The sequence below is a fragment of the Oculina patagonica genome, chromosome 9, assembly GCF_052425735.1.
Source record: "Oculina patagonica isolate OP01 chromosome 9, crgOcupat, whole genome shotgun sequence".
In the NCBI taxonomy this organism is placed as follows: domain Eukaryota; kingdom Metazoa; phylum Cnidaria; class Anthozoa; order Scleractinia; family Oculinidae; genus Oculina; species Oculina patagonica.
The window spans coordinates 9,970,285-9,981,984 of record NC_135766.1 but is presented as its reverse complement, the minus strand read 5'-3'; the positions used below and the strand labels follow the sequence as shown (position 1 = coordinate 9,981,984).

At 36.8% G+C, this 11,700-nt stretch overlaps 1 protein-coding gene across 1 annotated transcript; it reads left to right on the top strand.

Annotated features, from left to right (window-relative positions):
- LOC144665721 (uncharacterized) lies at positions 1-11,391 on the top strand. Its single transcript, XM_078527014.1, has 8 exons — positions 1-417; positions 564-838; positions 4,390-4,504; positions 5,132-5,245; positions 5,516-5,629; positions 6,868-7,107; positions 10,396-10,735; positions 11,320-11,391. Exons 1-7 carry the CDS (start codon positions 339-341, stop codon positions 10,704-10,706), a joined length of 1,248 nt encoding a protein of 415 aa, XP_078383140.1. The 5' UTR covers positions 1-338; the 3' UTR covers positions 10,707-10,735; positions 11,320-11,391.
- The last annotated feature ends 309 nt before the right edge of the window (positions 11,392-11,700 follow it).

Genomic DNA, 11,700 nt, shown 5'->3' with positions numbered 1-11,700 from the left:
CCACTCACATGACGACATGAACAAACCTTATTGGTACCAAATTTCGCGATTTTCGCAATTCTCAAAAAATTGCGAAATTAAAGACTCGCGAAACGTATTTTTAACGTTTTTTGACATATTTTTAATGTTTTTAACGTATTTTTTGACCACATCGTGAAAATAAAACCCCCTGAAATATTATCTCGCCAAAATTGCAAAAATTAAGTACCCGCGAAATTAAGTACCGATAACGTAACAGGTGTCATTAAAGCTTCCTAATTTCACATAATAAATGTGCCATCTAAAGGAACAAATTTCAGTCGTTCTTCAAGTCTTAAGGAGTAAACACCGCGGAAGAAATGCCGTTCGCTCTGCAACAATTTAGCAACTTCCTGCTTATCATGGCGATTGTTGCCTCTTTCTCTCGTTTTTCGAAAGGTAAGCGTTCTCTAGTTTTCCTTTCTTATCCTTAGCGTCGTTTTCCTAGAGGATCTTGGCCGAAGTACAAAATTCTTCTGAGGCAGCCGCTAAGACATGTTTTGTAAAGTTACTAAAACACCTTTAATCATCTTCTTTCAATAAAGGTCTCGGTGAAGGTTCTTTCGGAGGAGCATCTTTCATCAACTTCAAGAAAGACGAGTTTTCTTATCTCAACATCACCAGCATCGGTTCAGATCTTATTAAGGACGGCAGCGAATGTGGGTTTGCCTGTCTTGAAATCCCAACTTGTTTCTCTTACAACCTGGCTGCATTTGCTGATATCAGCGAAAAACTGCTGTGTGAACTGCTTCCATCTGACAAGTACAACAACTCAGACAAGTTCATCGTCAGCCCACTGTTTCATCACTACAGTATCCCGGTAAGTACCTTATTCTTACTAATTTTTGCGTCTACTTAATTTCGCGAAAGTTCGAGAGCCGAATTTCGCGAGTATTAAATTTCGCGATTGCAAGAAAAAAAAAATGAGAACAAAAAGTATTAAATTTGGCGATTTTGTCAGTGTTTTATGGAGCAGTCGTCAAAGACTAAGGAACTACTGGAAGTGTACAAACGTCTGATTCAATGTCACTACAAGAAGCCTGCAAACGGAAACTTTAGTGACTGTACTAAAGAGGTTTTGGCCAATTTACAAGAGCAAAACAGTAATCAGAAGAAGGGTGCTAGTCAAAACCAAGACGGAAATATATTTTCAAAAGTAAAAATTGCAATTCAAAACATTTTTCTCTTTTGTTTTATAATAATTATGCTATCAGTTTTCTCGTGTTAAAATTTTGCGCAAATGTTTTCTTCCCGGCTACTAAATTTCACGACTATTTTGAAATTGTGAAAATTGCAAAAATTAGTTCTCGCGAAAATTAGTATGAATAAGGTAGCTCGATTATCTTAACGTGCATTATTATATACAACAAGTAATATACTACATTAGGCAAGCTGGTGGTGCTATATATAGTTTATTACCGGCCGTTGTCAAGGGCAACTTAGGAGGAAATATATAAACATGCTGGGCTAAGAAGTCGTAAACGCCAAGAAGACGATATCCTAGGGACCATTCATTTTTTAGAAGGGGGGAGGGCCGGAGGAATCTTGGGGGGGTCACTAATTTTTTACAGTGGCAAAAGGGGAGGGTCATCGTTATTTTCGTTTTTGAAAAGGGGGGGGGGGGGGGGTCGCGTAGAAAAACACTTTATTTTAATCCAGATCAAAATCTTTTATTTTCAATAAATATCAACTAAGACCAAAGTAAAACATGTTTATATGTTATAAAGTACTTACAAAAATTGTTCTTTATATTTTTCTTTGATTATTAAATATGTTCTTTCAACAAAATAACAACATTAATAAAGATAAGATGTTCTACATGACACGAGCATGGGACAAAGAAAAATTCTGAGTCCCCGACGGGAATCGAACCCATGGCCTCCCAGAATACCGGTTGGGCGCTCTAAACAACTGAGCTACGAGAGACTCGTTGTGAGCTGGGCCATTTTACTAGGTTGATATGTGACACGCGTCCTGCATACTGCTAGGATCAGCAATGTCAAATTCATCAAGTTTTGTAGTAAATAATAAAGATGGTATTTTTTTTTTTTTTTTTTTTTTTTACCGAGCTTAAAATTTACCATCTTTATTATTTACTACAAATAACAACATTGTTATGAAACAGTTCTATTGTTGCATTAACAATAAAATTACACCAGTTACAAGTAGTGTACAAATTCAAATTTAAAAATACTCTCCAATATAAACTGGAAGAATCAAACAAACAATAAGCATCAAACTAGAATATATAGTTATATATAAATCACAACTGGTAACTGTAACTATAACTGTATAGAAATGGCTCTGCCACTGCCATCCCTATCATCTACACTATCAGAACTTGATCACTTTCAGCATCTTCTCTGACAGGTTAGTAATCTAGAATGAACTTTCTAGCCTCATCTGTTATAAAATGATCCTCTGCTTCCAGGATGTCTGACAAAATCTTTACCTCTCTCTTTGCTAATCCCTCTAATTCCTCAATGATCAGATCTCCCTTATCTACCTTCAAAGTAGTAAGACCCATAACCTCTTCTGTGCCAACATCTGGTGCTATCTTTTGAAAAAACTGCCTTCCTACCATTTTCTAATCTGATTTCCTTCCTTCCTCTTGCTTTCCTGTCATTTTGCTTATGCTTTCTGGATTTTGATGTACCAGTTTTTAAAGCTAGACCCTTGAATGTGTTCTTTACCTCTTGATCCCTTTCACTGAGACTAGTAATAAATGAAGAAAGCTCTCTTGACATGGTGTTTAATTTTTCAATTGTAGCTACATGAAAGTCATGATGAATTGACTTCCCAGGGCAGAGTTTTCTACCAGTTTTATCAATCAGACTTTCGTCAAAGTCTTGTAGTTCATCTTTGAGCTTGTTAACATCATCCTTAAGTTCAGTTAACTTTGCAATATTCTCTGATAAACCCTTACATCACCAGCCAACAGATTTGTCAGCAAATTGTGAGAAATGCTTCTCAGACTGACATTGCAGTTCATGCAAGCAGATCTCAAATGAGTAGTTCAGACTCTGATTCACAGTCAGAAGATGATACAGGATCCAGTGAGGATGAAATACTTTTTGCATTTGGAAATGACTCTGAAGATGACTCAGAGTGAGATGAAGCAAAGAATGATGGTAGAAGTATAGGAAAGACAAAGTACATAAACATATTGTAGGTACATATGCTGTCAGAGCTCCATGTTATAGCAGGCTTGGGACAGAATGGGAGGTTTGATGTGAATTTTTTTTGAGGTGCATGTGTGTGTGTGTGTGTGTTGGGGGGGGGGGGGTCGCAAAATTTAATATTGCACTTTAGGGGAAGGCATTCCTTTTTTTACTCTGCTACAGGGGGAGGGCCAAAAAGTTTCAACTGAATACACACTGGGATTCCTCCGGCCCTCCCCCCCTTCTAAAAAATGAATGGTCCCCTATGAACACTTTTTCACTTGTTTGAGATAGGAATTAGTTGATATTGTGGGTATGGGTGTGCGGTCAGTATAAAATATACGGACTGCGGACTACGGACTACGGACTGGGTATAAAACACGGACTGAGGTATAAAATACAGACTCAAACTACGGACTAGGTATAAAAGACGGACTACCGATTAAAATGCGGACTAAACATGCAAAATGCTTACAAACGTGACCTGATGTTTAAAATAACTAGAAGTTGTCTCATCTCGATAAAGTTAGCCTTTTTCCTGCAGAAAGCCTGTTCGTAGGTTACGGCTAAGTACTGTCAAACCAACTTAACATTTTTCCAAATGCGAGGAACTTAAAATTTTGTTTTTTGTTTCCTTCGCGGCTTTGGTCTTCGATTCTTGGATCGGAGTTGCACTGGATACTCGACTCAAAACTTTATATAATGTTGTCGATTTCATTACAGATAACTCGAACCTTCTCCGATTCCCCTCCAGGTGTTTCTTTTTTCTAATAATTCATTACCCTCGCTAACTCGAACTCCCGATATCTTAAACCTTTTTTGATCTCCCTTGAATATTCGAGTTATCGTTATTCACCTGGTTATTCAACTGTATATCTGGCTAGCCTCAAGCGGCAGGCACGTGAGAATTTGACAAACAACCTGAATTTACACGAGAATGAAAACCGGTTCAGACGTTTTTTCCCCGTATGTTTCTCTTCTGCCATTATAATTTTTTAGCCTCTTCAGTACTTGTGCATTGTACATTTTTCCTAATTGACAATATTGATTTTGTTGAGACCGCCAGTGTAGCACGGAACTTCACAACCTCGTTGCATAACGGACGTTGATGGCCTTTTTTGTGCCAAAGCCAGTTCTAGAGCGCAGCGGTCCTAAAGTTTTGGGCGTCATATTGTGATGCTTCGTCATAATTTCTCGTTTTGTCTTTCAGTCCCCTTGCAGCAGTTGGCCTTGTCAGAACAATGGAACGTGCATATCACATTACGAGAAGAAAAGCTATGTGTGCCATTGTGTGAAGGGATTCACAGGGAGACATTGCCAAACAGGTAATGAAGTTTTCCACTGTCACAATTAATATTATGGGGAAATGAGTATCATAGGAAATTTGATGTTATGTAAAAGTTTTATTCACGACGGAATCGTGCGCATCGAGAAACAAGGGCCGAATTAAATGTCTTACTTATAGGCGATAAAACAAAATAAGAAAATGCCATGCAAAACTTTCCAAAGTGTTTGGATCGAATTCATAGTTGTGTATTGTTTAGCGCAGCTTGATACGCCATACCATTGCAAAGTACAATTTAATTCTGCAGAAAAGATCTCGAGGAATATTGACACATTATAAGCATGTTCTACACTACATGAGGGGCGTGAAAGGGGTAAAATGGAAACTGGGATTTGGGCTTATTTTTACTGGGAAAATTGAATTTGGCTCACTGGGACTTGGAATCGCAAGCAAAAAACAATGGAACTTGGGCTGGGATTTGGGAAATCAATTGGCAGGAAAATGGGATTTGGAGAAATTTGGACTGGTAATTGGATTTATAACCCCTTTTTTCCTCCTTACAGCTACATACGCTTGTAGCTATATATATTATGTGGTTCCGTCAAAAACAAAATAATAAAATAATATGAGCTCAGTTTTAAACAGTTTGTGTTTATTACTGTGACAGATATCAACGAGTGTGAGAGCAGTCCTTGTGTTAACAACGGAACCTGTACTGATCTGGTCAATGGATTCAACTGCAGTTGTCCAGTGGGATTCCATGGGGATCGATGTGAAAAAGGTGATTTTTACTTACTTCCTTACTTAGACTAACTGCGATAAACAAAAAGGAGAGATAAACTACTTTAAGAATATGAGTATGCCATTACCTTAATTAAGTGAAAAACGAAAATGTAAGAAATAAATTATAAAAAAAATACGAGCACAAAAATTAACGGGCTTTGAATAGGTAAAACAAACGCCACGGCTTGTTTTCATATCTCGTGTAATAAAGGTGTATGGCCGAAGGATAGTTAAGTTTTTAACAGTTTGTTTATTATTACTGTGACAGATATCAACCAGTGTGAGAGCAGCCCTTGTCTTAACAACGGCACGTGCATTAATCTAGACAATGGATTCAACTGCAGTTGTCTGCCGGGATTCTCTGGGGATCGATGCGAGAAAGGTTTCTATTTTTCTTTTTTTTAACTTATTTCCTTTTACTAAACTAAATGTGACAAACAAAAAGGAGACATAAATATACGAGTCCTTCATTACCTGAAGAATAATTAAAGACGTAAATGTATATGGTGGGGTATATGCCAGAATTGTTTATGAGTGTGCGGGCGTGCTAATTACTGGTTTCCCAATGCATTGTGTTGAATTTCATGTAGATGACGCTTCACGTTTGTCGCAGACATATGTTTTTTTTTTAATAAAAATCCACGACATGAGCACAATTGGATGCAATTGTTATCCTTTTACGAGTATAACTTCTGTGGAGATTTTTATGACTTATGCCTCCATTTGACATATTTTTCGATATTCGTTATCTTTGTAAAAAAAAAACGCTTGATTTTAAACTTCGAATTGTTTTTTCTTTACGCCGCGTAATTACCGGCATAACAAGATCACATCGGAAACATCAACTGGGGGGGGGGGGGGGGGGGCAGGGGGGTCTGAACCTCCCGCCTTCCGGCCCTTTCCGTGGCTATTCTCTCCTGTTTGTTCCATGTCTATTGCGAAATATGATGAAATGTTACGAAATTTCACTAGTTTTCTCCCGGTTCCCGCAACCTTAAGAATCCCGCTTCCCGCGAACTCTCCTCCCGCTCCCCGCCCTTTTTCTCCCGGGCTCCTGCCCCCCTGTCCCCTCCGCTCAACTGTTTTACCAAAAATGGTACAAGCCGATTCGTGGTACCTTATTTATACTAACTCGCCTGTTATTAATTTCCCAAAATTTTCGGGAGCTATGGCATGTTTCGCTAGCATTAATTTCTCATTTCCAGCAAAAATTATACAGTAATAGATTTTTTTTCGCAACTTTGCAATGTCGTTACAATGTTGTGTTACTTTTGTGTTACCGTTGTGTTATTGCTGTGTCACCATTGTGTCACTGTAGTGTTACTGCTGTGCTTCTGGTGTGTTACCACAGTGAATACTGTGTTGCTTCAGTGTTTTTGTTGTGTTACTGCTGTGTTACTATTGTGTAATACTCTGTTACTATTGTGTTACTCACCTCAAATTATACTAAGGCTAATTGTCTTGTTTTGCGAACGGAAAGATCTTTTATTATCTATCCTATGCTGTTGTTTTTTAACTAGAATGGTGCTTAATCTATGTTGTCAACTTTATGCCAGTAACACATAAGAGTATCTTGTTAACTGAACATCATTTTTCTAAATCCTTGTTTTTGCACTTAAGGTCCATTTTCAAACCTCTCAGCTATAATAGCTGGCAACACATATTATCAAAAATGTCTTCATCACTTCCTGACCATGCCCGCTGTCGGAAGTCACCCCCAGTGGTTGCTGTGCTACCGCGCCTCTACTCACGGCTGGGCTGCCAGTACCTTCCACGGCAGGTGTGATGGGAAACGTGACACTGTTACCATCATCAAAAAGGGACAGTACGTGTTTGGAGGATATACCGATATACCTTGGGGTATGACTTATTTAATTTATCCCGAGATGAACTTGTAGTTATTCTGAGTTAACAGTATACGTGTGTAGTTCAAAGGGCTGAAAAGCTATCAATGCTATTGGCATTTTTTATTTAAATTTGTATGTCAAGCGATTTACTTAGGTTTTTTTTTTTTTTTTTTTTTTTTTTTTTTTAATGTATATAAATATTTTTTATTTTATATATATTAATTACGTTTTTTAGTTAGTCAGGTTAGGTGTCCACAATTAGTAGAGGGGACTTTTCCCCTCAGCTACTACAAATTTGACACGTTAATAAAGTTGTTATTATTATTATTATTATTATTATTATTTTGATGTATCGGGGTATTAGGGTACCCCCGACTTTTCGTTATAAGATTATTTGTGCTATGAGAAGGTCATTTGGTTTGTAATGCATCCTAATAGGTTTTTTTTTTGCTATACTTGGCGAAGTTTCATTTTACAGCGCCGAAATTAAAAATTTGCAGAACCCACCATATAGAAGTGTTAATCGAGTTTTTGATGGTTTCTGTGGTAACATAGAGTTTTAATAATATAACTTTGAGACGAAGATGTATTTTTTATTAATTCGACGCAAATATTTGTGACGTTTAGTGCTCTTTATTTTTTTTAAGATTACCTGTTTTTACGAAAGCAGACTGTTTAATACAACGGTGTTCTTTCAGAACCCAACCCCGTTTTTACTGGGGTTCCGAAGGGAAGCATCCTTGGGCCGCTGCTGTTCATTATATATTTTAATGATGTTCACAAACCTTTTCAATCTTCCAGAATCATTACGTATGCCGACGACACAGTGATCTTTACTTCTTCAAACAATTTTGATGTTATCGAAAGGAATCTAAATGACTATATCAATAATCTGGCTACTTGGTTTCGCAAGAATGAACTGATCATAAATCTCAAAAAAGGGAAGACAGAAACGATGATCTTCGGAACTGCTAAAAGATTGAGTCGTCTCCAAGATAAGCAGCTCAATCTGACTATATATGGTTTACCTATTAACAGCACAACTACCTACAAGTACTTGGGTGTCCTTTTAGATACTACATTGAATTTTGAAACCCACTTCAACAAAACCTGCAAGAAAGCGGCTGGGATAGTCACTCTGCTGCGGAAAATTCGTTCTTCCTTTACTTGTGCAGCTGCAGAAAACATTTACAGGGCTATGATTATGCCTGTTTTTACCTACTGCAGTCTAATTACACTAAGCTATTCAAATACACGCAGGCAACTGATTCGCAGAATCGAACATCGTGGCCTAAGCTGCATATCTTCAGGACTGGAAAACAAAACAGACATCCGTATTCCATCAGTTAACAGTTATTTGAAAAGAAAAGTCAGTCTCTGTGTTTTTGATTGTGTACGTGGAAATGCGTGTACTCCTTTTAAGAACTACTTTAAAAGAGTTAATCACAGTGTCAATACTAGGAACAGATTTTCCTCTATCGAACTGCCGAAAAATGAAGCTAGAGTTTGACCGTCGGAGTTTTTCGTTTTTAGGAGCCTCCGTTTTTAACAGTTTACCGTCGGACATGAGAAATCTGAAATCTAGGCTTCTATTTAAACAAAAAGTTAAGAACATTTTTATTTGTAATTTTTATTCATAAGCTTTTATATGTTTTTGACCATTGTAGTTTTAACATTTTTAAACTTTTTTAAACTTTAAGAGGCTGTGTCTGTAATACTGGTCTGCCCGATCTGACTTGTAAAATAGATTTCGCTCTTTTGCTCTTCTCTAGTGTGTTGCAAGACTTTCATGTACTTAAACTAAAAACACAATTCACTTGACCGGAACATTAATTTTTTTCGAGTTTTTAAGGATTTTCGGTTCACCCGATCGAGCGCTTGTAACGACCACTGTCAAGGCTTAAATTTACCACAACTTTGAAAATTAATTTAAAAAGAACTAATAACTTCTGCACCAAACAAACACCACGGCCTGTTAAATTATGTCTTTTTAATTTATCACACCAACTTTCACGAACATTGAGCTCGAATCAAGCTTGCAGCAAAACATTAACGACTCCCCTATCACACACCTTGATGAAACACTTGAAAACGGCTCAGATTCAAACTTTATTTTTGAAAAAGTGAGGCGGTCTACTTCAATCAAATCAACGCAGCCAAAAAGTAGATGTAATAGAAAATGTTCCTATCGAAAAAAACCTTTTGGTGTCGTCTTAATGAAATATTTACAGCTGTGTAAACTTGCCCAATTTCGAAGATCTTCATGTTTGCAGCCATTTTGAGGGACTTGTCAGGACGAGGAGTTTCATCAACTGGCCTCGCAGACATACCTAACACCATCAGAAATAAACAAAGATTAGATATAAATGCATTGCAGTTCAACTGAAAGAGAATAAATCGTGTTTAAAAATGGAAGCTCGACTTACATTTTGACTGTTATGTTTTTAGTATAAGTACATGAAAGTCTTGCAACACACTAGAAAAGAGCGAAATCAATTTAACAAGCCAGATCGGGCGGACCAGTATTACAGACACAGCCTCTTAAGTCTCCGTTTTTAACAGTTTACCGTCGGACATGAGAAATCTGAAATCTAGGCTTCTATTTAAACAAAAAGTTAAAGAACATTTGTATTTGTAATTTTTATTCATAAGCTTTTATATGTTTTTGACCATTGTAGTTTTAACATTTTTAAACTTTTATTTAGTTTTTTTTCCTTTTTACCTTGTTAAATTTTTAAAATCTTACAGGACCCCTAAGATAACAGTACTCTCCGGTACTGATGGGTTAATCCTGTTAAAATATCCGTTTATTATTATTATTATTATTATTATTATTATTATTATTATTATTATTATTATTATTATTATCATCATCATCATCATCATCAGCAACAGCATCAGCATCAGCATCAGCATCAGCATCATTATTATTATTATTATTATTATTATTATTATTATTATTATTATTATTATTATTATTATAAGCGCTTTACAAGTTAAAAACATTTAGAGTTAGCTTGCGCATTCCCAGCTCCATTCCGAATTTTTTTGTTTTATTGCGATTACTGGTCTTCGCCACCTCTTTATTAACCTGCTATGGAACCTAACCCCTCTCCCCTCCCTTCTCCCCCCCCCCCCCCATAGTAAATGTACTGGGCCCAGACCTAAAAGGTGCCATTTGCTGTATCGTTTTAATGGTCGTGACTGAACTTGATGGCATTTTGAAGCTCCAGTTATGCGGTTTCATGTTTTTTTTGTCTTTTTCATATCAATAATATTTCTGTTTTTCTTTGTTATTCAGATTCCAGCAGTAGTTACGGTTCCACTTCTAAAGCGTTCATATTTTCTCTCCGCAATAAAGAAGGCCTGGCGCCATTCAAGAGAATGGTGACTATATCATCATATGCAATTTACAGGTACTCAGGTTATGGTCCAACATTTGGTCACGGGTGGGACATCTACATTGCTGACAACGCAAACAACAACAATAATTCATACACAAGCTTTGGCTCCGCCTACTCTGTTCCAAGTGGAGTACAAAGCAGTTCAACAATCCTGGCTGGGACTTACAACTTCTCACCTGATGACTGGGAGGTGTTTTATCTTGGTTGATTCACCATAACTTCAATGCCATCAAAGACGTACGTTTGTACTATATTTACATTTTTCAAAGAGTCTTAATAACTTCAAAGACTTTTCAAAAAAAGTCTCCTTGGAAACGTCTGTCTTGTTGGGTTTGCAACTGAATTTTACCTCATCGCGAAACTGATTAAGTGGTTTAAAACACTTTAAATAATCAATTAATTAATTAACTAATTGGGGGTAGAGTGTCCATGAAAAGAAGGTTAATTATTGTTATCCTTAGCTTGGCCTAGCCTTGGTTTCATTTTATTCCTTTCACCTTAAACTGATTTATTTAAACTCAGGATGCTATTTTGGCCTATAAAAATGATACCTTCAGGGAGGGGGAGGGAGGCTATATTAAAACTGACTGATCGCAGCCTTCGCTGGGATTACAATCATAAGCAATGAGTTTTGGACCTTTGTGGTAAATGACGTTACTAATAAACTTAAGATGAAAAATTCATTTAATTCATTTTACGTGACACCTGAATTGCAATTAACAGCAGTGAGAGAGCTATAACTTCGCTATATGAACTAGCTAATCATTCGGCGAGGTTCCTTTTATCCAATACATACAATAATCACTGTTCCCTTCTTCCAGGTGTAATGACAAGTGGGTGGGATTCGTCGAAAAGTTTGACGTTTTTGTAATTCTCAGTTTGGAATTGGAGGGAGGGATGGGGGGGTTGGGAGGGGGAGAATGAGATCAGATTCAAACTGATTGTCTTCGATTAGATTAGTACGGCAAAAGTTTAAATGCTTTCTTCATGCTTTTTATGCCTTAAAAGTCATAAGCTACAGTAAACACCCGCATATAAGAACCTTTGATTTTGGGTTCAGGCTGATCAAGTTTTAAAATGTTTTTAAAATGTTCCTAAAACTCGTTTCAGAAAATCTATACATTAAACATTACTAGAGATTTAATTAACGTACAATGTATTATTTCTTTCACTAAAAAAATCAATTTGTAAGAAATAAATAT

Coding starts and splice junctions, on each gene's coding strand:
- LOC144665721 (XM_078527014.1), top strand. CDS start 339: ATGCCGTTCGCTCTGCAACAATTTAGCAACTTCCTGCTTATCATGGCG. Junction 418..563: donor TTTCTCTCGTTTTTCGAAAG/GTAAGCGTTCTC, acceptor CTTTCAATAAAG/GTCTCGGTGAAGGTTCTTTC. Junction 7,108..10,395: donor ATATACCGATATACCTTGGG/GTATGACTTATT, acceptor TTTGTTATTCAG/ATTCCAGCAGTAGTTACGGT.